This window comes from Acanthopagrus latus, chromosome 10 (assembly GCF_904848185.1).
Source record: "Acanthopagrus latus isolate v.2019 chromosome 10, fAcaLat1.1, whole genome shotgun sequence".
Lineage (NCBI taxonomy): Eukaryota > Metazoa > Chordata > Actinopteri > Spariformes > Sparidae > Acanthopagrus > Acanthopagrus latus.
In genome coordinates, this window is record NC_051048.1 from 5,372,858 (window position 1) to 5,400,257 (window position 27,400).

At 43.4% G+C, this 27,400-nt stretch overlaps 1 protein-coding gene across 9 annotated transcripts in view; it reads right to left on the minus strand.

Moving 5' to 3' along the window:
• si:ch211-200p22.4 (phosphatidylinositol-binding clathrin assembly protein) overlaps nt 1–21,108 on the minus strand; it is an 86,490-nt gene extending 65,382 nt beyond the window's left edge. For 3 of the 9 annotated variants that reach the window (XM_037111372.1, XM_037111371.1, XM_037111370.1), the window contains exon 1: nt 19,833–21,107. In XM_037111372.1, the coding sequence (XP_036967267.1) occupies nt 19,833–19,962 (130 nt within the window). In that variant the 5' untranslated portion in view covers nt 19,963–21,107. Of the gene's footprint in view, nt 1–19,832 lie in introns of all 9 variants that reach the window. The other 6 variants (XM_037111367.1, XM_037111366.1, XM_037111365.1 and 3 more) reach the window with 6 other exon arrangements.
• Nucleotides 21,109–27,400: the final 6,292 nt, after the last annotated feature.

Below are 27,400 nucleotides of genomic sequence, written 5' to 3' on the forward strand. Positions count from 1 at the left end.
CAATAAACAGCATTTAATAATTAATATACAAAACACAAAGTGTTTCATCCCAGTTAGAGCCACGTGAAATCATATGTCCAATCAGTAGAGCCATTTGTTTGGTCATTGTCTGAGAAAAGTCCCAGTTTCACAATAATAAAGTTATTAATTTATATCACAACGTGACAGATGTAGTTGTGATGTCACATGAGAATTTTTTGTTTAGAGGTTTTATTCAATTTTGTCCCCACAAAGTTTCTTTGTTGGCTTCGAACAACAAAAATAATGCAGTAAAAAAAATAAATAGGACATAAAGTCAGCTGTAAGTGCAGTTTTAGTAAAAATGAAAATAATAATAATAATAATAATAATAATAACAGAGACACTCTCTTGTGCCCTTGAGGGGATTACATGTGGTTTTGGTGTTGATTTTATTTTAAAAAGTCCCTTTTTTGAGGGCAGAGAACAGAAACAGTCAGTGAGGCTTAGACTTTACGGTTATAAAACTCTGACATTTTAAACCGCAGGAGTGAAATCGGTTAATCGCGGCATCCTTAGTTGGCGATGAGGTTATGTGAAGTTCGGCCACAGAAGTAGGGACATTCAATAAAACCATCATGTAGATTGTAATTGATCTTGAGCCACTGAAAATCTGAAATCAATAGATCCCCCAGTGCTAAGTACAAGTCAACTTTAGTTTAAAAAGGTGCCCGATATGATCTGACCGGCTACTAACAGCTCGGTCCCGCCTCACTGTTCTCACCACTTCAGATGAGATTGATTTGAACTGATTCTCGCTCGGGTCCCTCGGCCCGTTATAAAGATTTCTTCGCTCACAACAGGTAACGCACACAGCGACCCTCTAAAGCACAAACATCAATTCAGACACACACTGCTAAGAAGATCATTCACACCAGATATCGGGAATTTCTTTTTTTTTTTTTTGTTTTATTTCTCTGGCGTCCGTCCGTCCTCTTTCATTCCTTTGCCTTCACTTCCACCCCCCCTCCCTCCCTCTCTCTCTCTCTCCCTGTCTCTCTCCATCCACCTCCTCTCCCCGTCCTTTGTTCCTCACCACAGGACATTATGAGCTGCCGGCTCTCACACCTGGTAACTACGGAAACAGCTTCTCATTAGACTACTGGAGGACTGTAGCGCAGAGGGTCCCGTCGGGAGACTTCATCATCATAATCAGGTGCGCGTGCGAGCGTGGGGGCGCGCCGGTGCACGAGCTCATTCAATAAAAGCCCATCTCCGCTCGTCTGCCACTCGTTTAACACATTATCTCCCTCAAGCGCTTGCCCAGACACACACACAGTAACGACACGCGGCAGAATTCCAGTCCGGCGTCGTTCTCAATCGTTCACTCACCGTGGCACCACTTCCACTCCAACAACACACCAACACACAGGCGGTGGGGCTGTTTAGTCAATACAAATGAGTGTAATGTAATACAAAAGGTACATTAGTGTGAGTGAAAGCCAACCAGGGCAACACTTAGTGACAATCTGAAATGCAGTTTAACACATAAATTAAAGGGTTTCGTGTCTATTGGGAAATGCTACAGAGTCGTTTCAATTCACCTCTGTCTGTACTGCATCCCTGTGTGATAATACTAATGCCGATTAGAAACAATTAATATCTCTGAGCTGTAAAGAGGCATCAAGAGCGACTGGTGGCTTTGTTAATGAATTAGCCGCCTCACTTGTCCTCCGTTTTCAATCAACCCACTCCATTCTGCTACCTTCCCTTTCGCTCCTATCCTCCGTCTGTCCATCTCGGCTCCTTTTTTTTTTTTTTTTTTTAACGGAGCTCATGTTTTTTCATTAGGGTCTGGAGTGGTGGGAGAGAGAGAACTAAGAGAAGGACTGATTAGGTCTGCGGGGACGTTCGTGCATGAGTGTGTGCGAGCGATAATGTAAAGAGGGTACATGTGCTGACTTAATCAGGCAGAGTGGAAGGCATTAGATGCCACTGATCCCAGACCAGGGAGAGAAAAAGGGAAGGCGAGGCGATTGAGGCAAACATATGGTTCGGGGAGACAGAAAGAGAGGTAAGGGAGGAAAAGAGGAGTCCAATGGAGAGGTAGAAAGAGAAAGAAATGACTGACCGTGACTAGAGGGAAGGAGAAAGATATAGCCAAACGAAAAAAAAACATAATGAGACATGAGAGACATGAGTGTCTCTTCATCCAGACAATTTGCAGGGATCCACACACAGCTCGACATGCCTCCTCGCCTCGTTTTTTTTCTCTCCTTTCTTTACCGATGTGGTCCGCAGCAGGCTCTAGTCTGAAGATGTTGTTTTGAGCGATCATTTTGGCCAGAATTTGAAAAAGACACAGGCTAAGATTCAGTCTGACGGTCCTCATCAGCAAAGCTCTGACCGACACCTCGACGTCCTGCGAGCAATTACCGGCACAACAGAATCTGACCGGGCTAATTGACTCCGACACATTACAAGATAGTTAAACAACAGAGGACCGAAGAGCCTGTTCAAGCTGAGTCGAAGGGTCTTTGTGGGAACTTGACTGGCGCTTAGGACTAAGAGGTGGAGTGAATAACATTGATCTTTGCCATACAGTGCAATGTTCCCTGGAGGAAAACTTGGGTTCTGGTATTAACCCTAACCTAAGGAGGTCTCTCCATGGATTGGACTTGGCCCATAAACGTCATGGCAGAGACGGAGGACCTCTGAGTCCGGCATTGGCCAGGAATCCTTTGAGACCTGGGGGCGGCAAGGTGAGGCCTCCGTGGGTCCGACATACTCCCACACATCCTGGGGAGGCTTGAACAGATCGGAATCGGGGGACTTTGGGGGCGAGTTTGAGGCTTTGAGTTCTCTGTCAGGGGCTTCAGTCCATTCATGAGCAGTTTTGACATGTGGCAGGGCGCATTGTCCTTTCTGCTTCCAGGCTTCAAACTTATCTAATTTTGGATGCGATCTGGATCTTTTCCTGAAATTTTAAAGGCAATGCGATCAATTAATTAAACTGGAATTACCGCATCATGGCTGCATGCCCAAATCAAGTTGCTGTTTGAGAGCTGTGGCATCGAACACATTTATGTTGAATATTACGATGGCACAGTGCATTTAACCACTGACCTTTGGGATATTCAAATTCATAACTCTGTCATTTCATCCTATAAGACACCTTTTATGTCAAAATGTTATTGTAATTGGCATATGATTTCTTACCAAAAATTTTTTGCAAGGTCACAGTCATCTTGACCTCTGAACTTTGGTGACCAAAATCTAATCTGTTCAACCTTGAGTCATCGTGGACATTTATACCAAATTTGAAAATATTCCCTCAAGGCGACGGAAGACTTGGAAACATAAAACATCTGCACAATGATTAATAAATAAAATATTCAGTTGTTGCAGCCCTGGTATACATGTAATGGCAGGTAGAACAGGTGGTAACCAGTTCTGAACAATTCGCCCCTTGAGAGCAAGAAATTCAGCTGAATGTTGAACCCAACATGAACAAAACCTGCTGCCTCTGCAACCTGGACCCAAATAAGCATAATGTTTCTGCGCTGTCCACGTTAATCCGTCTCCTTTATTTCTGCAGGCTTTCTCCTCTCTCTTAGTCTTCCTCACACAGACATGTGGGAGGAATGACTGCTGAGTAAATGTGATCTCATTCCCAACAGTGACTCTCTGTTCCTTTCTGATCTGAGGTCCATTGTTACTGGTCATCACTTGACCTCTGCGGGCTTTGATTGAACCACAATGGAACGGAGACTTCCTGGTACCGAGGGACAAGAATGAGAGCTGCGGGAAGCAAGCTCTGGATCCAATGAGGACTCATACTTGTGGGTATTCCTGCTGCACTTGGATGCAATAAACCAAGAGAAATGTACCAATATTCTGCGGTACGCTGAGCTTGTTTTGTGCCAGTAAGCATCTATAAAGCCGACGTGAAGGGACTGGCTGCCCGTGTGCGTGTTTGAGGGAGAAAGCAGGTGGTCAGATCAGGCAGACGAAGAAGGGCAGGAGGAGGAGACACGGATCACATCTGGCCCAGCTGGCTACCTTCTATCTGTGCTCTCCTCGCATCTCTTCATCCACCTTTAAGTCCCTCATATCCACCCGTTTCCAGTACAAACACACACACACACACACAGACTCCTGCCTCTCTATCCACTTTCATCTCCTTCTTCATCTCCTCTGATCTGCAAACAAACTTGTCTCATGTCCCCGACTCCCTTTTCCATTTATTTGTCCGCCTGGTGCATCAACAACCGAGAAAATACAACTAAATCGCCGCCAACAACATTCCATTTCCTGTTTCTGTCCCGCTCAGGTGTTACTATTATAACATGCTCACAAGTTTTGTCTTTCTCTTTTGTTCCTCTCAGTCTTCTTTAACTTATCTGTGTCAGATGGCACAAAGGGGGTTAAAAACAGCCTGAGGATCCCCACAATCCAATCACCAAGGGGAAGATGACATGGAATTACTGTTTTTGATGACAGATATTGTAGTTTCTGAATATATATTTAGTGTCTGGCAATCAACAAGTTGCTGTACCGGGAACGAGTTGCTTTGTTTTCAACTTGTTTTCAACCTGATCATTAAATAACTTTAGTTTTATTTTCCTGAAGCGCTTTTAAAGGCTGATTTTTAGATGTGCTCTACAAGAAAAGGTTATTACTGTAATATAACTATAATCCAATCTCAATATAATCAATATTTTACATAAGCAGAAGTGCATGATTGATATCTCAGTTTCATTTTGCAGCCAATCCAACCAGATCTACAGTTGGACTGAAGACCGGTTAATGACTGGTTTGGGTTTCAACAAAAACAAAAACAAATTCCGTGGTGTTAATGGAGCTTTTTCAAAGGTGGTAGAAGTTGATATGGACCCCCATGTTGCATCTTATCTCCATGGACTTCATATTCAATGCCAAGATTTAATGTAGATTTCAACAAGCCCCCTGGTGGGATACAATTTGGGGTGGATTAACCCCTGTGAACAGACCTGTAATCAGCTTCTCAATCCTATCCTGACATCTTTTAAAACCCTGACGGGCATCAGTGCCTTGCTTTGTGTGCTTGACACAGTTCAGTCCCCTCAGAGACCACCAAGGGAAGGTCAAGCTCACATAGCTGGAATTCCTAAACAGATGGCTCTGTAAAGAATCTGTCCAGACAAATCTCAAAGACTTTAAGCGTTTATCTGAGATTCTTATGAAGAAAGGACAGTATGTTGACACAGCTCTGTGTCGTGACATGACTGCCAATGTAATCACCGAAGTCGTTACCTCCCTGTCCTGCTCTACTGAAATCAGGGCTTCCGTCATTTTCTTCATTTCTTTCTCATGTTGCTTAACTATGCCGGCCAACGAAACTGTGATTTCGCCACCATCAGCAGAGCAGAAAATCACTTCTATAATCCTCAGACATGCATACTTTAGGCTTTGGTTTAAAGACTTAAATATGACTGAAACCTCCAATTGTTTTAGGTTGCCATGTACAAGATTGGAAGGCAAGAATACCTCAGCTTCACCTGCCGTTACCAGGGGTGATGCCTTGACAAGAAACACAAACCGAGAGCTCAGAGTTCTGTGCAGTCTTTGTTTTGATCCATCTACGGATACACAGATTAGAAGAAATTGCAAATTACTGTGATAAAAGCAAAGTTTTTTCTAGTTCCAGCTTTCCAAATGAGAGGATTTAGCCGTGTTTATCTTCATCTTGTGTGATTGGAAACTAAACAACTTTGGGCTTGGGACATGCTTCAGCACAAACAAATACATGATTATCCAGGACAATATTTATTTGCAGTCTTTCTTTTCAGCCTGTCCCTTTCATAAACTATTTTACCATTTAGATGTAATACAAAATAGCCACAGCTAATTAGACACCATGAGTCACAACAGTCCTGTAAACTGCACCACAAATTGAGCTTCATCCCCTAAAATGCAAACAGACGGTAGCTGGTTTGGTCCACTCTGCAGCCAAAATAACAGTTATCCAAATAGTGGCTGCTAAATTTAAACATTCACTAGCAATTTGGATAATGGACATTTGCATTTATGCCTCTTTTACACCAAAACAAAACCTCCAAGTGCAACTAAATGCTGCGCAAATTGAATTTTAGCTGTGTTTAGTCCTGGTAATCGATTCATTTCTTTGTAAACTGAATATATTTGGGTTGTGAACAAAACAAGACAATTAAGGACATCATCTTGACATTTTTCATCACTTTGTGACATTTTATAGACTAAAAAATAATCGATTAATCAGGAATATAATCAACAGATTAAGCGACAGTGGAAGTGAGTGTTAGTTGCAGCCCTGACTGACAGTCAACGAACCCATTATAATATGTCTGCCGGATACAGAAACAGAAGTAAAACCAGTTACATTTTTTGCTGATCTCAAGGGTTTTTTTCCTGGTTTTGACACTTGAAGGAGGTCAGAAGTCAACAACACTACAGAGTGATCAGTGATTCAATGTCCTGTTCAAGGACAACTTTGCAGGGTGGACGATTGCCAACGAGAAGGCTTGACGATGTCTCTAACTGACCACCCCGCGGTTCCAATCGCTCCACGGGGACTTGGGATTATCAAGGATTTAAAACACTGCTCACCGGACAAGGGTACTGCCGCAGAGTTGACTGACCTTCATTCTAAATCTGTGCAGGTACAGAGTAGCAGGGGGGACGTACACACTAACAGACAGCACACAGATGAAAAGCCAGACACAGAAGGCACCGGGTGGAGTACAGCCCCAATCTGTTAAAGATTAACGCTCCGCAGTATCAGCACCTTGTCTGGCATGTACTAGTAATCTCCTTCTCTCCTCTGTCTGTCTCTGTGTTACGGACTGCAGACAAGGTTTGCCTCAAAAGAGGATTCCCCGGCCGCCCCTCCCTCGCTCCCCCCTTTCCTCCCCTCTCAAATCCTTCTGATAGGAGGTGCAGAAGGAGGAAAGGAGGTGTGAAGAATTGAAAGAGAACTGTAAGCCTGCTATATTTGAGAATGCATCGCTTCCACTCTTTTCTGGCGTCGCGATTGCACTAAACCGTTGGTTTTTAAAGCCCCACTCGTGTTTTGTACTGTTGACAAGGACAAGAAAGCTTTTACTACACAATAAAGTACACCTTCAAAGACTCTCCGTCACATCCAATGCCTGCTATGAGTGCTTACTTAGCTGCAGATACAGGCAATGACACAATAGATGTTATATCGTGGATCTGTATTTATGTTTATGCTGTCAGGCGGCTTCTAGGGAGTAAAGCAGCAACTGGAGGGACTGACTTAGGGCGGCAGCTCAGGATTGACTGTTCATTGTGGTTAACTGGTCACATTTACGAGTCAAAAAAACATCAATGTTTTATTCTCATGCCGTTTAGTGACGAGAGAAAATATCAATAACAACAACAACTTAAACTGCACTTTCAGCCATGCTTGAAGACAAAATTATAGATAATTGAGAGAAGGCGGTAACAGGATGAATGGATTGTTTTGTTTGCCATTCTTCTGAATTGGATATTTTTCTGCATTGCAACCGTTTTACTGTATCGTGACTGTTCTGCTGTATTGGTCCCTTGCGAATAAGGTTTTAGTGTGGATAGAGATAGAGAAGGATCATGATTGGGTCCCGGCCATGTTTGACAAATCCTGTATATTATTTCTTAGTCACCGTTGGTTAACACAAATCCACTAAAGCTACAGCTGAGTCAATACACATAATTATAAAGAAAGCTAATTATTATAATAATCACTCCATTTTTAATTCGTCAAGCAGAAAAGCCAACGTTTCTCTGGTTCCAGCATCCCAAATGTGAGGATTTAGCCGCTTGTCTTCGTCTTATGTGATCAGGAACTAAACAACTTTGGGTTTAAGACATTTCTCAGCACAAACAAAAAACACTTAATTATCCAGGAAAATAATTATTTACTCAAAACATGATTAAAATCAAGGAAATGTTGTGTATCAAAGTCTCCACTTGCAGCGATGGAGTGATGTGTGGTAGAGCTGCAACTAGCTTTTCAATGTCAAGATTATTTCAATTAGTTGTTTATAAAATGTCAGGAATGGTGAAAAATATCCTTGAAGTGTTTTCTTGTTTGGTCCTCAACCCAAAGATATTCAGTTTATACAGTTATAGAGGAGGAAAGAACACAGAAACAAGAAACATCTAAGAAGGGGGAATCATTTTCTTAAAAACTTACTCTCACTACTTAATCGACTATCAGAATAGTTGGGGATTCATTTTTTAGTCAACCTATTGATGAGTCTTTGCAGCTATTAGCTAGATTTGTGATTGAAAGTAAAAGCGGAGCACCGCCATCGGATGTTTAGGCATTAGAATCTGTATCCGAGAAGAAAATGTGAGATCGATGCAGGAGTTAGGTGGGAGGACAAGGAGCAAAGACAGAAGAAGGGATAATGAATAAGGACAGAAGCAGCAGTGAGAGGGGGGAAACGATGGTAGAAAGAAGCAGAGAGTGTAGACACTAAGACAAAGTGTCACCAGAAGTCTGTCTATTAATAGACGGCTCTGGTTCTATAGCTTTAATTCTCCCCTTGAGGACTTAAATAAGAGCGGTTTCTCCTCTGTCTCTCTTAGTCACACAGAGAAATACAGAGAGACTGAGAATTAGGGACAGACAAACTCTCTCGTCTCCAACTGCTGTGTTTTCACAGGGGGATTCTGGGAATCTTGTCAAGTGAATAGGATTGAAGTCTCTGCGTGTACGTCTCTGTGCGCGAATGCCTTCGGGTGGAAACGTCAGAAAAGGAGAGTGACACCGACAGAGAGAAGAGCGGGCGGGCAGACGTACATGCACACAGGTAGACTACTGCAAGACAAAAAAAACACAAGCAGTTGAACCCAGCCAAAGGCTCCGGAGAGAGAACACACGGCTAAAAATAACCAGACATCAGAACGGGACGGGAACAGAAGCACTGAATGTTCCCAAACACACACGCACACACAAACACAGACGAGGCCTATTTAAAAAACGTGTACTAATACTTTTTACACCAGAGGTGTAACGTGACATGTAGCGTTCGGTACATTGGACCGGTGTAGGTGAGGGGAGACTAGGGCTCACCCTAATGCCATCTTTAGGGCTTCAAAGCTTGAGCGGGAATTACCCACAGCTGACGCAACATCTCCGTCCTTTGAACACTGATCTTCACGTCAACTTCGATGGGAACTTAGAGGCTTCAAACTTTGGAAGCATCCAGCTCAGCCCTACTTGAGACGGACAACTTATCCGAAGAAGTTTACCTGGATAAATAAAGAATGAACTAGAATGGCACTCATTACCGTGCATACCTCCGCCAAGGCCCAAGAGTCCTTTTGTGGTTACTCCTAGATACCAGACACCTTCTTACAAACAGGACCTTTAAACCAGAGCTGGATTGCAGCTTGCTTAATTCATCTTCATTGCTAATGCTTGAGAGGTATGGTTTATTTATTCCTGGGCGGCACAATGTAGTTTAAAATCACATTGAGACTATTTTGAAAAGGACCACAATATAATTCAAAATAATGATTAATGATTAATGGGAATCATCATTTCTGTATTATACTTTCTGTACCTAACAGACATGTTTTTGCAGTATTGTTAATATGTCTGATTTATTGTGCAGCCCTGGTATAAAAATGTTTAATGGTATTATAGTAATATATTGTGAAATTTGGATTTATTTCTCAAAGAACTGATTTAACCTTGAATCTCAAAAATGATTTTCAGGGGAATAAGAATCATCATGTTTTTGAGCTTGATGAGGGCAAAGACGGATGACTCAGAGGGTTTTCAAAATGTTCTGGTTTGAAAGATGTGGCGGCTCATTCAATCCTTAATGTGAAAGAAATAAATAAACCAAAACCTGTTTTTCTTTATCAAGTTGAAAAAAAACATTTTGATATATTATCATCTATAAAAGCGGTGTTGATATAGGTGTCAGGAAAAAGTTCATCTTCCAACAGACACAGAAACGTGTTACGTGCAATATTTCCGTTTCCACCTGAGCAAATTATCTAGACCTTTAAGCTCCTAATACTTGACTGTGTTTACTAGCTAGTTGCTAACTTTGCCCGTCTCACAGTGACTTTTTCAGAGGTTTTATCACTGAAAACGGCTCTCTGCTGAACCTACGAACGAGGTGGATGAACGTACTGACTGAACCAAAATAACAGCAAAGTTGCAGACGAGTAAGCTAAAACAATGAGCTATAAGAGCGCAAAACCCCCCACAGAGCTGAGTGTGAAATGTAATTTGTTGATAATTCTCCGAGTTTGTCACCACAGGTGACACCTTTTGAATTAAACAGCTATTTGAGGAATTCTTAACAGAGAAACGTTGATTTCTGCAGCTTTAAAAGGCTTAACTTCTGCACTTTTTTGATCAACCACATCAAGCAAAAACGCAGCGTGCCAACTTACCACTTGCTCATCAAAACTGACCTCTAAGAAACGTTTCTAACCCCAACTCCACATGGTGCCGTGTCCTCTGCAAGAGAGGCAAATTCATCTACTTCTCGCTCTGCCTTACATGACAAGCGCCATGGCTGAAGGACCGGGGGGGGGCGGGTTGGGATGTTGAAGATGTGGTTAAGTTCATTATTTAATAATTAATGAGCAGCCTGCATGAGGGGGAAAAACGTGTGGAATTATGCAAAAGAAAGTTAATTACTTCGGGGATTTCTGGCATGACTCTAACATGGCTGATGTAATCACATGAAGCGAGCCGACTTAAAGCAGAATTAAAGTACAGCGACAAATATTTTATACACGCTGAATTACGTATCAGACTCTAAATAAAAGCCTTATAGCATGATCTGGTCATCCAAGGTCCTACAGAATGTGCTCCAGTGTGAACTGTGCAGCGATATTTGTTCACTCAATCACTGCTCGTCTGCGCAGTGGGTCGATCGTATTCCCTGACTGTGTAGCTCTCTCGTGAGACGGCAATTTCTCCCTCTTCCCACACACAAACACACACACACACACACACACACACACACAGAGCCTCGCACACTCAACACTTGACGTGCGCTCCCCTGGGCTTCACTTGAAACGGACGTCTCCAGACAGTCAGCAGTAAGCCTTTTTCCTGCCTGGTAGTCTAAACTGGGCCTATCTGGGCTCCGCAGCCGGGGAGGGGCTGTCCCGCGCTGTTTCGATAGCATTGAGCTCACCTACAATCACTTAAGACACAGGCGTCCCCGCCGTGTCGCTGGCCGGCTACACCCTGCAGCGGGGTCCTATCAGGGCTGGAATCATAAGCTGGACTATTTTTAACCCGACGTGTCTTTAAAACACACCGAACCTTTTCAACTGTGCGTTTACTTTCTTTAGTGGTATTCAGAGGACGGCAGTAGATCACCTCAAGTGTGTACACTGTGAAATGAGAGGAAGAGTAAAGAAAGAAAAGGGACAGAGTGACAGGAAAGAAAACAGTAAATATGTGGAGGAAACCAGACTCAACAGCAAGTACATTCACACTGAATTGTTCACACTTTTTGTTTAAAAGAATAATAAACAGTAGTGACAGTTCATTTGTCTCCGTTCAAGTAGCGCCAGAACATCGGCCAGTAGAGTTTTAAAGAGATACTGAAGTTAAAAATTAACATCGTCACTGGACTCAACCTCAGTACTCAGTCTGTGCAGGGACTACTTAATTAGTCAGTATTGTGTACGGAATGTTGTTTGTCTGATGCACTTCCTCGTCATCCTGTTCCGGGTAAAAACCAAAAATGAACGTTGACGTATTCACGTAAGTCCAGGAGCTGAACTTTTCTAAGATTCACATACAGTATTTATATTCCATAAATCAAACCAAGTTGCTTTATCTTCCAAATCTTACCAAGTGGTTTTATTGCCTTGACTTAACCTTAATCTAGCAAATTACAGATTACAGGAAAAACCATCAAGCACTCAGGGCATGGGCTGAGACGGTCACGGAGCTCGCTCATGCGTCCACTACTACATCCTGCACGCCCACGCCCATCCGGGTGAAATACCAAGTTTTTAGGGAGTCCCGATCTGTGCCAGCTGCCCGATGTGTACTGGAAGCAAAATGGCTCAATATTTTGCTATCACCACCTCCAGAAGAAAAAAAACAAGTGTCTAATCAGGAATGTAGATAAGACTTTTTAAAAAATGTTGTCTCGTCTTCTGACTGCAGTTTGATGAGGTATTAGAGCTGCTGCTTCCTGCTAATCCCCCTTTTCTGTCGTGTTTGTGATCTAGAAAAACTGAAAGGTAAACCAATTTACTGGCAATGGGAAAGGAGCCAATCATCTACCGTTAATGGGTTTACCAAAGTTTTAAAAACCTGCGTATGTGCACTAATTTGGGTGTAAAAATGTCAGTATTTCAACACCTGCCTGGCAATCAGCAGCTCCTGCACACTTGCGTTTTGTCTCACATTACGGAAATGAGGAAGCCCAACAGCGTTAACGGTCTCTGTTTCATGGGTCCAGTTGGGGGTGATGACAAATAACAAGACTGTCAAACCCACAGCGACAGGTGCTCCTGCAACTGAAGCAGCATGATGTAACTAATGTACAGAATCAGAGTCACGTTGAAATGTAGGGAGCGCAGAAAGAAAGCAACAGCTAACGTTCCTTACAGAAATGCTGCATTTTAAAAAAGAGGAAAAGAAAAACAGCACAGCGACAATTATTTGACAAAATGTTTCCTCTCAAGTCCTTTAATAAGCTTCAAGGTGAAATGTGTTTTAAGAAATGCTGCATTGCTTTTCAAAAATCCAGCTCATTATTGAACAGAGGCTTTGTGAAACCACTTTGAGATACTCAGAGAAGAATCACACACACACCCCAAAACTCATTCAAACAGACACACACACTCACAAACAGACAGTACATACACACAGGCACAATGAACCAATCTGTCAAGGTGACCCACAAGCTCCTGTCTGAAATAGAGCTGTAAACTCTGAATGGGCACCAACCCACTGGAGGCTGAAACACAAACCACGTAAACCTGAGCTCAATAACTTGCTGCTGCGTCTCCTGAACTAACCCAAAGACACACAGACACTGTAGCCCAGACAGAGCCAGTCAAAGTGTTGGCGTGGAGGACTACTCTCGCACCGCATCAATTTGTCATGTAAGCGTAACCTAGTTTTAAGGTTTGGCTAAAAATGGCCCAACACACCATGATGTTAAAGGACATCTGGGCCTGCAGCTCAGCCAGCCGGTAAAAACGATGTGGCATGTTGTATTAAGCTAGCATAACTTTAGCTGCTACTGAGTAGAAAGCATGAAAATGACCTCAATAACAGGGCGGTCTGACGAAGCAGCTGAGACAAAAGGTGTCTGTTAAAAATAGCGTAAAATGACAACACCAGCCAAATGGTCGTTCAAAACTTGGCTTGTGCGTTCGACACTTTGGCAAGTGATCAGCGACTTTTGGAGGTCTTGTTAGAGTCTGAAAAACCAACACTACAAGGAAATGTTTGGGACGTTTTAGACATTTTAGACAGATTCCTTTACTGGCTTTTATTGTGAAGTGTATAGTATAATGTTCAATGTTTGTGACCACAGCAAAAAAGCATGTCTGGCTCCTGAACCACTTGAAATCAGAGCCATCTGTATAACTAGGGTGCAATAAACAATTACTTTGTTGATTAATCTGTGTGTTATATTTTTTACTTAACTGATTAGTTGTTGTGTCTATAAATGTCAGAGAATGGTTAGAAAAGTTGATCAGTGTTAATAAAAGGCCATGATGACATTTTCAACCCAAGGACAGCCAGTTAACTGTTACAGAGAAGTAAAAAAGAAAAATAATAATTCATATTGAAGAAGCTGAAATCAGGCAATTTTAACTTTTTATTTTAAAAAATACTAATTGATCTATCCATTAATCGTTGCAGCTCTCTGCAGAACTGTACAGTCCAACAAGCACTGCAAATGGAGAAAGCATCTAGCAACAGCCAACAGAGCCAGAAAAAGGGTCAAAGATGTCAAATGTTTCCTGGCAACAAACCTTTTACATGAAATGACGCATCAACACAGAAGCAACTCCACAAGAGCTGCTGCCGATTAGAGGCTCGATAAACATGTAAGGTTCTTTAGTGTTCCCTACAGGGGAAGTCTCTGTTCACCTGTTCCTGTTCTCTGAGAGGTCAACATCAGTTGAAGGGAGGATCCCTTCAAAATAAGAAAATCACTGTACTGAGAAGAGGCACTTTGACAAAAAGGAATTCCTCGCTCAAGTACCTCCTGCCAACTGAAATTTTGCCATTTACTTTACCTTCTATAGAGCTGCTGGGGATACGGGTATGCTTAGAATGAACCAGCCAGTGCCGATAACCAATAATGAACTGCCTTTCCTGGCAGATACCGATAGGATTCATAACCTGTAGTTCATACAGACCTGAGGGTACGAAAGGCTAAGCCGTAGAGAGCAAAGAATGGATGATTTGATGTTGGATGGATGGTTTCATAGCTCTAGTAAGATCTGTTGTGTTATAACTGGAAGACTCTTTCCTTTCTCTCTGAAACCTTGCAGCACATGTAATGTGGTGAAAATCATAATCGTGTTGTTTTCCTCTCTGTCCACACCAGCAAAAGACAAGTTCGGCTCCCCAATCTACACTTTATGGCTCTAATACCGTCAGGTGCGGCAGGTTACACAGCTCAACAACATTGTGCAATTCCTCGATATATAGCTGATAATATAAATTTCCCAATACCAGGACGATAATTTATCTTGCCGATGTTTACTGTGCATCAGTAGCTTTTTCGTTAATTTTCCAAAAGGCCACAGTCAAGACAATGGTGGAAGATTTGCTGTTAAAGCAAAAAGCACCTATATGGCAATATTTCTGATTTAAAGCCAATGCAATTAAGGAACCTGATAAAGTTATGAGGGAGAAGGAGTCGCTTACCTCACTGAGAAGTTGGAGGTGTGCAGCTCTTTATGTAAAATCTCTTTCTTGTTCAATACTCCCACAGACAAAATAAAACTACTCCCCGACATATTATAAACTGACTTGTCAAAATGGCCGCTTTTTTTTGCTGTAAGGTAGCAGTTAATAACGGTAAACTCGCGGGACATGTTGCATTCCTTGTGACTAGCCTACCAGTTAAATGCTTTTAATGTGAAGCTGCAGCCATATCTCTTCAGATAGTGAGCATCTTCTCACATAAAAAGCCGGTGTGTCCTGGGTATTACCGGTCTTGTCACAAGCGCTTTATTCTGTGGGAACATTTTTGTCACCAGGGTAACCCTATTGTACTCCTTTTTTAAACAGTGACTGAAGAAGTTGTGTTCAGAACGAAAAAGTGAACACTTCAGGAAGAAACAGAAATCCTCTGCTCCTCCAAACAACCACCTGGCCAATCACTACATCAAGTGGGTTTGATTATTGAATGGTCAGCCTTGGAGAGCAAATGCATCGACCGTCTGAAGAGCGCTTCGTTTGAAGCATACCAGCAGCTTTACTGAGCATCATAATGTCTTTTTGACACCTCAGCTTGGTGTGTTTGGGCTCAGCAACAGCTTGAGACAAATCACTTATCTATCTCTACATCCGTTGGAAATAAAGGAAAAAGCAAAAAGGTCTTCTTGTGTCTTTTTTTTTCCTCAATCATCCAGCCAAAGTTGATTTTCCTGTCATTCCCTCTTATTTCCTCCTTTGAAGACAATAAAGGGCACATCTTGACACATAGTTTAGAGGAGGTGCCATCAACAGCACATCAAGCTGGATCAACCATCCCTGAACACAGGCTGCAGTATCACTTTACCAGCCACTTATATCAGTTCATTCACACCTCCATTTATGAGACTCCAATGACTGTCACATGGCTACCAAGTGCCTCTCATGTGCTGTCAAGGTGTGAATCGCTCACAGAGGTTAAGTGCTGGAGGATCTTCCCACCAGTCGTTCAGCGAAACAGATAAACGGCAACAGAACAAACTAATTGTAACAGCTGCCTTCCATTTACAATTGTTAAGTATTCCATTGCATGGATTACTGGGAAACTGCATTAAAGTCTCATTCACCTCTTCTAAGAAATGCTCAACACCCAGCTCAGCCGCATAAACAAAGGTTGTAATAAACAGCACCATTACCGAGGCTGCAGCCGATTTCGCCATCCAACTTCCCCCGTCAACTTAAGGCTATTTAACACAAGCCAGTTGGCTGGTTTGCTGCCATGACAACAGAGTGCCAGCAAAGGGGAAACTAGACTTTGGTTTAAATGTCACAACTTCTCTTTAACAGCTGTAAGATGGCGAAACAATCAGCGTATCAATGATGCCGGAGTGGGGCCTCACAAGCTTACAAAAGCTGGATTAATAGCACAATATATCTCACCTTGACAAACTGCTAACAGCAGGCAGCTGAGCGAGCAGACGCAGACATTTCTGCAACACATTTAAAACCCTCCTCCGTTGATTTTTATGGCGATAATTTCCATAAATAGAAGGGATTTTCAGACCTGATGGGAAGGACTCGTCATTTTTGCTTCTGACTCACACAGTGGGGTTAATTGAGGTGGACAGTCCCGATCATGACACTAAATGGCTTTAAAGCGGCACTTATTTTCGCCGCTGGTGCGTGAATGTCATGGCTGCGCGAGCTAACAGCGGACCTCCTGAACCCCTCGCACACTCAGTGTCGACCGCGGGCAGGCAGGCAGGCAGGAAGCGCTGAAAGGCCCCTGCCAGCGTTATTTGGTTATTGGGTCTAGATGCAAATATGCCGGTGAGATCATTCACAGCTAGCTGTCAGACAGACACAGCTGCTTGTGGGGAAATGGTGTCAAGGGGAGAGCAATAGAAATGGTTGTGTGTGTGTTTGTGTGTGTGGGTTGGAGGGCTCTGACTGTGTGAAATATAAATGCTGAAAGACAAAAAAGACAAAGGTAGGAAGAGCGTTATCTTCCTGGTTTCGTTAAGGTGTCTCGCTTAACATTTTGAAATCTGCAACAAAAATAATCCTACATTGTTATTCTTGACTATTGTGATGTCATTTCTTAGTTTAATCAAATGCTTCGTATCCCTGACGTCTGTACAACCTAAGCTAAAAGGTTATGTATGTCAATAAATAATAATTGATAAAATTATGAAAATTATAATAGAACAGGTTTTTAACTGTAGAAACATGAACACAACATTTACAAAGAAAAGCGGCTAATCTTTACATTCATATAGGTGGAACTCGCACATTTTTGTTTGAAGAATGACATCATCCATACATTCTAGGCACATTCACACCTGTGAGAGCTGTGTGATCAGCTCATTTCGGTACAGAATTATCTTACCGAACAGTGTTTTAGTGACTGGGTAGATTGCAGACTGGCACACCTGGCTGCCTGTGTTTCATTACATTACTGGATGGCTGGATCAGCTGGCTGGCTGGCTAGTTGACTGAGTAATGATCGAACACACAGCCTGCCAGCCTCTCTGGCTCCTTAACTGACTCACAAATTGACTACCTGCCCGCCTGAATGACGACCTCACCTTTAACCTGCCTTTATTCTAGTGTACTCGCCGCCCTTCCTCACAATGCAAACAGCACAATGGCAGCCTGACAGCGCTGGACAGTCCCCTTCATGGGCAAAACATCACACAGACGAACAACATGACAATCAGGCCTCCATGCAATGCACCACTCGCTGGCCATTCCCCCTGCGGCACTGAGGTCGTTGCTCTCACAAAGAGATCAATATCCTACAATGATTAAGCTTGACGTGGCGTATTGGCTGTAAAGGTTCGGCCAAGTTCACAGAAGGAGCGGAGACAATGCATGACTTTTGTTGGACGTCAGCAGCTGAGGAGCTGACGGATGCGAGGCAGCTGAGCCGAAGCATCGATCGAACGCATGCGTCCCGTGCCGAATCAGAACTTCAGCACATTTCCTCCCACTAACGTCCAACACAAACGTCTACCATCACGCTTGAGTCATTCCGATGTCTAATAAATCTTTTGATTTATCCTTTTTCAGTGTGTTGTGCCACCTTCAACATGACTCAGTTCAGTTTCAGTGGGCTCATCTGGTAGATGAAGGAATAAATCCACACATCTAACATGTGACATGACAGCCAGGAATCAGCTGCCTGTAGATCAATCGAAACAACATCAGCAGGTTTGATCCCGGAACTCGCTTTATGTGCAGTTACTAATGACATTCTCTTCAGTGACGTGCATGAATTTGTCGTATGAGGTGTCCCCCGAAAAGTAAAAGGCAACGAAGGACTACAGTATGATATTTCCCATGGTTTTAAACTGTATGTCTCTGTCTTTTTGTCTCGAAAGTAAGGTGAGCACAGCGTGTCCTTCCTGGGCTGCAGGTCTGATGAAAAACCTTTGTGTTGCTTTTATCACTTGCTTTGTTATCCTTGTATGTCTTGCCTTGAAGTCTGTACAACAAGAACCTGCTATGACAGCTTTGTAGCCGCATGCTAAAATGTTTTAATGGAAGACACGATTCTCTCTCTCTGACACTAGGCGTTATTTATATTCTCGTTTTTGTTTAACCGAGCTGAAATGGTGCTGACACATGGTGCCCCTTTAATAATGACAATGATCGCTACTGGCAGTTCTTTTTAAAGACAATACCATCAGATCAGGGACAATTTTGGGCAGTCGTGACCATTTTCTATCATCTTCAAGAATAGAAGCTAAATGACTGAGCGCAAAACTAATTGACAGGCTATAAAATACCTAAAAATTGGGCAGGGGACCACAGCAGAAAACAGGATGCTTTTGACTGGAAGCCAGGAAATGTCTGGTCACATTTGCGGTGACATAACAGGCTTTTTTAACAAGAAGTCAGGACAATTTCTAGCAGTGTTTGTGGTGACAAAATCAGATATTTTTGACAGAAAGCCAGGGCATCTCCAGCCATGTTTGTGGTTACAAAACCGGATATTTTCAATGGAACGTTAGGACAATTGCAGCCAGATAAAATGGGTGTTTTTAATGAGAAGTCGGGATAATTTGGAGCCGTTTGTGGTGACAAAAAAATTGTATTCAATAGTAAGTCGGGACAACTTCCATTAGTATTTGTGGCAACAAAACCAGATATTTTGGACGGGAAGTTGGGACATTTCCAGCCGTGTTTGTGGAGACCAAACCGGATATTTTTGATGGAACGTCAGGACAATTCTAGCCAGGCAAAATGGGTGTTTTTAATGAGAAGGCGGGAAGATTTTTTGAGCCGTTTGTGGTGACAAATGAATTATATTCAACTGGAAGTCAGGACAAATTCCAGTAATATTTTTGGCGATAAAACCAGATATTTTTGACAGGAAGTTGAGACATTTCCAGCCATCTTTGTGGGGACTAAACCAGATATTTTTGACAGGAAGTCAGGGCATCTACAAATGTGTTCGTGGAAACCAAAACCGGTTATTTTCGATGGAAAGTTAGGACAATTCAAGCCAGACAAAATGGTATTTTTTAATGAGAAGTCGGGATGATTTCCAGCTGTGTTTGTGTAAGCAAAACTGGACATTATTGACAGGGATTCAGGACAAATCCAGCCAGACAAAATAGGTGTTTTTAATGAGAAGTCAGGACGAATTCTAACCATGCTTGTGGCGACAAACCAAATACCTTTGACAGGAAGGATACGATAAGATACTGCCAGATGCACTGATAAAAATCGACATAGGTATCACAACGGTAAATACTTCTCATGCGTGTCTTGTCTACAGCAATCAGGCTGTCCTGATCAGATTAGTCTCCAGACCCCAGCTCGCCCTGGTGGACTACCAGACTGCCAGGTTAGTGTGAAGGAATGTGTCAGTACATAGGACCGGTATGTCTGCTTTTCTGAAGCCCTGCAGCTGGCTGGATGACAACAACACACACTGTATCAGCATACATATACTCACAGTCAAGGTGTTTCTTCTTGGGTCCGCTCACTTCATGTGTGGTGGCTTTGCACACAGCCTTGCTGATCGCCGACCCGGTCATGCTGTGCTGCGCTGCTGCGATCCGATCCGTGATAGATTGGCCCGACATCGCTTCTACTTTTCTTTTCCCACCTCGATCAGCTAAAATAGCACAATAACGATCAATGGATCAACTCCCTGCGGGGCGACAACTCAACGTGACTTCCCTGTCAAAGAGCAGGTAAAAAAAAGGGGGGGCTGCGATCAGACACCCACTGTTGAGTTTTCTCTCTCTCCAGGTGCGTATAAAACCTGTGCGGTCTCCTCTGCAGTAATGTCAAATCACTGGCGGCAAAAGCAAATAAACAAACAAAAGAAATACAGGTAGAAAACCACAATCAACAGACTAATTGCAGTTTAAATTGTTTGGCAACTTGTTCCTCTATCTAGTAAACAAAACACGACGACACTAATCTGAGCTAGTCTGTGTTAGCTAATGTTTCCGTTGCAGCACTCGAACCAGGAAAGAGTCCCACTGTGGATTTTGTAAACACTGTTAATTACTTTCTGGCCACAAATAAACATAGCTAACTTGGCTGGTTTGTGTGTAACCTGGACGATTGGTTCGGGACCACCTCGGGCGAAGAGAAAGGACAGAAAAACAAAGAGTAATCCGTGTGAAATCAAAGCTTGGAGAACGCCAAAGGGAGAAAAAAAAAACTCGAGTTCCTCCTCCACGTCAACTTGTTAGTTAGCTTGGTGTCTTTAGCTATCACTCGTCGCTCGGCAAAGTGTGTTTTGAACCCCCTCTTGGGTGTAAAAAGTCACCAAGAATTGAGCAGCGCATCGTTTGGAGCTTTCAAGAGGAGACTGCGTGACTGACAGCCGGGACAGGTGCGGTTTCTCCCGGCGAGACGAGCTGCGAGGAGCGGCGGGTGTTAGCCGAGGAAGCTAGCGGGGTTAGCTAGCCTGCCAGCCAGCGAGAGAGCGAGCGCGAGCGGCTGTAGTCTGAGCGGAGCCGGCGGAGCCGTTAAGTTCAAAATGACAGCTCCCTCAGCGCGGGTGTTTCCCCTCACAGTCCTCGGCCTCAGTCGGTGCTGTCCTCCCGCTGTCCACTCCACATTATCGGCTCGTTTTTTGTATGTTTCGCTCCCCCCGACAGTCCCGTCCTGCGCTGCTGTCTCAGAAAGTCTCTCCGGTGCTTTCTCTTTGCGGACTGACTGCCTTGACTGGCTGGCTGCTTCTCTGCCGGACAAAATGGCAGCGTGAAAAATCAGCTGATCTCACAACTGTGCTGCGTTCACCGCCCCCATGTGGGCTCGGAATCTAGACACCTGGAGTCCTACGACTTTCTGTACGTTCAAATGCTTCCTTGATGTCGTTTTTGACCTTTCATTTGCACATTCCAAACTGCAGCTCTTTGTGTATTTTTATTGTTTTACACTGAATCTTATTTTCATGATTCCTGGCTTTTACAATCCTTTGTCCTCCCTCTGACCAAAAATATGTTCAAAAGACCTCTGGAGAGACAGAATTATATGTTTATCTTTTTTAGACATCTTTTCAGCATGCACTAGTGATGTCCTAGTGACATCCTGACAAGGTTCAAATGAAAGTTTTTACAATGGGATTTTTTATATAATTTCAACTTCAGTGAGAGGCGTCTAAAGAACATCTTGTGGTTTAACATTAAAGATATTCTGACAGCAAACTTTTTTGTGATGCAGCAAAAACTACAGGCTAGATTTGAACCCCAAACCTCAATATCCTGCACGAGGCATGCACATGTAACACGTGTGTTAGTCATGAACTTTGGTCACCCGGCCTCCATCAGGTAGGCTGATGTTCCAAGGCTTGAGGACAAAAACATGACATATGATAAAGCTGATAAATAGCTCTCCTGGTAAAGTGCAGGCTACAGAGGTCAAGGTCAGGAGTTCACATCCTCTCTGTAGCTTTTGCTGCATGGAGTAAAATGTGGCGTCATAACAGCTTTGATTTTGAAACACAATAAGTTCTTTGAGCAATGAAATGATTTCTACCATTAACATTGTAAAGACTTGAATTTTCAACCCTGTAACGAGTCACTTGGACACAACCTGATGTCTAAAAATAGAAAGAAAAAAAAATGTAATTCTGGCTCTCCAGTGGAATTCATTTCAACATCGGCAAAGATGTTGAAAAGACGTTTTTTGGATATGTTTTTGCACAGTGGGCAGACAAAGTACTGCAAAAGTCAGGGACCACAAACATTGCATAATTACAATTAATAGATAATCTAAAGAAATATAAAAGAGCTGGAGTTTTGAATATGCAAATGCTCACTTTTAAAAGTCTACAAACATAAATGCATTTAAACATTAATAAAATAAATCAAATGGTAGCAACAGTAAAGCAATTAATAATAAACATGTATTTGTATCTCTTGAGTTTATTCGGGTAAACTGCGATAAAAAAAAGAGCGAAATATTTATTGTTTTTAAACTTTCTTACATTGTTCAAAAATTAATCGCAATATTTCCCATAGCCCGTGAACGCCTCCACAGTCTATTGGCCCGGGTCTGAGGAGCGAGTGCTGCGTTAAGGTGTTCCGGGTAAAATTGTAGCGGAATTTTTGAGACAAACGTATCAAATGTCACATCTATCCACATGATGAAGTCGTTTCCGGCGCAGCGCGACATTAAAACGACCCCAGTCTCTGATCTCTGTCTACATAAACGCGTCTCTGGCGCCGCGTTCATCCACAATTAAGGTGGTATGAACTGATTCCTCAGACGCCGTGTCCTTGTTTGACTCCAGACTATGTGGAACACGGTGTGCTGAAAAAAAAACGAGTGGGAACCGCTCCTGCTGCACCGCGCACAGCCCAGTGGGCACCACACCGGATCTGAGGGCTGAATTAATCAAATATCTGGCGGCTGCGACTGGATTTCACACTTAGTATAGTGTATAACGTGTAATTAGATACCAGGCTGCTGGTCCCAGGCATCACAAGTGGTCACAGCTGCATGCATGTAAAGAATCTGTCCTGATGCAAGGAGCTGTTATCAAAAATAAATCTGAATTTATGATTGCAAGTGCACAAGGACAGGAGACGAGCGATGAGTGAAACAGTGCTGCCATAACTCAAGACTGTAGGTGATTTTTTTTTTCTTTCTCTCTTTTCACTTTCAGAGAAGCAGCTGCAGTTTGCAGTATTTCCTGCCTGTGTGAGAAATACTGCAAACTGACCCCAGCAGCAGCAGCAGCAGCAGACAGCCAGACAGACAGCAGGTGAATTCCAGGAATCTGCCGCCGCTTCTCGACCTCCAACGACCTCTCCTCTGCTCCCCGACCAGAGGGAGAAAACACTCTCCAAGATCTGATGATTGATACGATGAACTGTCAAGAGTGGGGTGATGAGAAACACTCCTGCAGCACAGCCAGCCAGAAATGATCAGCACTTGGAGGCTGAAAGTGTGTGTGTGTGTGTGATCCACCTATAAGCAGCCTCGCTGGGCTCATCTGGTATCTTTTGCACTCCTTTCCGAATCAGGTATGATCATGATGTGTGTGGTGAAAAACATGCAGCCCAGTTGTCAGGATGAAAAGATTAATTCACATTTGTGTGTCCCAGGCTAAAAATCATACCAGCATCTCAATAAAACGGGTCGTATCGCATTCACGTTACGTTTTTTGACCTGACTTGTATGTCTTGAGTCGATGGCGACAAGGCTGGGAAGCCAGTGACCACAGTTCAAGCCTGTGTTTCAACATTCTGGAGTGTAAAACCAGGAACAGGACTTAGGCATTTGCAAAAAAAATGTTATAAAGGAGACCTTGGGACAATTTCCAGCCGTGTTTGCACAGACAAAAAAAAAAAAGATCATTTTGACCATGTCCAGGTATCTCCAGCTGCATTTGTGGAGTCAAAACTGGATATTTTTGATTGGAAGTTGAGACAATTGACATCCGTCGTTGTGGTGACAAAGCTAGCTGTTTTTAACAAGACCTCAGGACGACCTCCAGCCTTGCTTGTGGGGGAAAAAAACTGATGTTTTTAACCTGAAGTTAGAAGATCTCCAGCAATGTTTGCAGTGACCATGTCCAGATACCTCCAGTCGCGTTTGTGGATTCAAAACTAGATATTTGTGTATGGATATGGGGTGTTCTTCATAAGACCTGGAGATGGTTTCCAGCCATGCGGGGTCCTTTAACTTGACATTTCCAGTCACCAAAACTGGTATTTTGAGCCAGAACATTACCTTTTCCTCCCCGTTACCCGGTGTTTTAAATGGCTACAACTAACCAGAAAAATTATGTTTACAACATAAAGAAATGTAAAGTTTCAACATATCTGCAGAAACAAGGAAATAAGAAATGCAGCCACAGTAGATGGAAGTGGTTAGTGCTGCACAGACCACCAGGGAGGCTTCAGTTCCCAGCTTTGCATGCTCTGTGTCACAGCTGAATGTACGCCAAAATGCGCTGAGGGGAAAAGAAAAGAAAAAAAAAAACCAGCTTCTTTCATGTGCTGTAACAGCTGCAACACTGGACCCAATCTGCTTTTCATTCCTGCAGTTATGTTCTCGCAGCTACTTCAGTCTCTCCCTCATCTTCTTCTTCTTCTTCTGCGAGCCTCGTGAGATGGAACCCAACATACAAACCCCACTTTACCGGATCATGTGAAATCGAGCGATTATGCACATGAGGAATTGATTCACGGCGGCGCGGAGAAGACTGGCAGGCAAGACAGTCACAGTGATGCCTGCAGGGGAACGTCAAGCCTCCACCTGACTCGCATGTAATTGAAAGGAGCTGCGGCACCCCGGGGGAGACCAACTCAGGGCGAACACGCAAAACCATAAAATCAAACCCCCGTCTGTACCCGATTTCACCCCTCAGCCGAAGACAGGACTCATCCCTCCCTCCCGACTCGGAGTGCGGTGTTGCCATCTGCAGGCGGAATTGATGAACTCCCTATTTCCATGGCAACTGCGTGGATGCGGCCCCTGGCAACAGGCTCCAGGCCCGGGATTGGAGTCCTATCATCAGCTGTCAATCATGGGATGAGCCGCTGCATCGCCTATGAGGCCAATGTGCTCGCAGAGATAGGAACAAATCCATTACCGCGCCGCTGACAGGGACGGGGGTCAGCTGGAGACGGAGACAAAGACGGAGAGCGGAGGACCCAGAGGTGCTCACAGTTCATCCATAACGTGTAAATAGACTGTAGTCCGTCCGGGAGGGTAGTTTTCACTGTGATCACCATGGTTACGATCGATCGAGGAGCTCAGTTTCTATAATGATGGCTCTCGTCTCGTCTCGACCTTTATGCCACACTTACTGGAGCGTGTTTACGAGCGGTAAAGTTTCCTCTAAAGCGGTGCGAGCCAGATGTTTGGCCATAAACTGCTGCCGCCGCATCACTATAATCATGGATTGGTTGGGCAGAGACGTTTCAGAGGGCTCCCCTCTGAACTCGCAGCACTGAAAATGACACTGGAAATATTATCATGGCAGAAATCCTCACTTCAAACACAGACTCTGGCTGAGGGGACCCTCATTGATCCATCCGCTGTTATAATATATGTAAATAACTTTTACTCCGCCGGCTCCAAATCCATCTTGTACTTTCCTCTTTAATCATCCGTTTCTTCCCTCGCTTTTCATGTCTCATGCAGAAGAGGTGGGCGGAATTTCCCCTGTAAAATAAATCATCTTCTATTCTGTAGCTTTGCCAGTGAGATTGTGTGTGTTTTCTGAAGCGCACAGCATTGGGATCGTCTTGTATTTCTGGACTGAAAGAAGATTACTTGAACCTTCAGGTCATCCTTCTCCCCACGCAACTTCTTTATTTTCTACAATGTTGTGTATTTTGATTCTGTATACAATGTAAGTGCTCGTAGATCTACAGCAGTGGGTTCCCGACCTTCATGACAGCATGGACCGGCTTTTACAGCCCCGGGTAGCTCATTTTTCCCCAGCACACCACACGCAAGGGATATGGAGCGTTTGCATCACCAATCACAATGAACTTTATGTTCTGTAGCTGGAGACATATTTTTGGGTGAATTTATTTATTTTTCTGCTTTGTATTTCCATTGTCCTCACTGTCTAAGGGCCTCTTTTCAGTCCCAGTATGAAAAAAACCTGCCTTTGAGACACACTAAACGGGGGCTGAGTAATAAAAAGGAAAGGAAGATAGATAATAAAACACAATGCTGTACATATATATGGCAACAACATAAGCCCATGTACATCCTGTTGGGTTTTCTTATTAGAACCCCTGATCCACAGAACCCCAGGGAATAGAATCAGCATTGATACGATGCAGACTGACAGAAAATGTCTAATAATTCCAGTGTCCTACTCTGAAAACTGAAACCACTGCAGAAGTGCCTCAACGCTGCATGTTTTTCTAAGTGCCAGCAGAGTGCGATTCCTGGTTGCAAAAATAAGTGTGGTTGTATGTAAGCTTATGAGAAAAATAGCCCCACTTCTCACTTGATTTATTGCCCCGGTAAACAGTTTACTAACGGGTTTATGGTCTCAACCTGTAGCTTCATGTCTTCTTCAATGCAGCATGATGCTCAGTGCCTGACAGGGGTTCTCAGGCAGATCCTATCATAGTGTCCTGGTCACTCCTGGCTCCGAAAAAACCAAGATGGCGACGACCATATTGCCAAAGCTGGGTTAATGGCAAATACAGTCATATCTTCATGGCTGGATTAACCTGTTTAATGCTTCTTTTTTTGGGGGGTCCAATCCCCACCTCTCTTCATTACATGCCCAAGAGCTCATTCACTATTTTTATGATCCCATTGTATCCAGTAACAGCATGAAAATAATGTTGCTTGCGAAGAAGTCACTCGCAGGAATGAATGTACTCGCTATTGCGCTCTGTGATTAGTCCGCGGTGTCCTATCCACAGCTTTATGGTTTTCTTTTCACTTTTACTGCCCTTTAGTGTCGCTGTTAGTGAACTCAGGCAACAAGAGCAGACAAACCCACGCAAGCAAGGCAGTCAGGTAGGATGGAGGGCAATTTCCTCCAGGCAACTGCTACAGGTAACAGAAGCGCAGGAGCAGGAACAGGCGTAAGCAACACTGACTTTATGGTACAACTGCAGCAACTAAGGTGAATTGGTCCAGCGGGGAAAACACTGAGGGCACCTGGTGGACGGATGGAGAATGGCAAGTCTGGAGAGTTTCTAACTGAGACACTGCTTTTAGATTTTAATGCAGTTTATGCGGAAATGTTTACAGAGGTTGATCTGTGAAGTTGTTTCTAATAAACAACAACAAATTGCTATGTATTAACTGAGGTGAGTTTTGCCTCAGAAGGATTTCTCTTGTTGACTGTTCATAAGAAGGTAAACAGAGGTCAGGTCCGAGTGGATGTAGAGCTTAAAGGACCTCGATGTAGTTCTGGAGGAGAAACTCAAACTAGAATATTAATGAGGCGATAAAACAAACTCAGAAATATTTATCTCTTCCGTAATTGAATAAACGAGCTGTCCTCAGAGAAAAAATAAGGCCCCAGAACACTGCTTGAAGCTGTTTGGTCGGCTGCGGCTCAGGGGTACA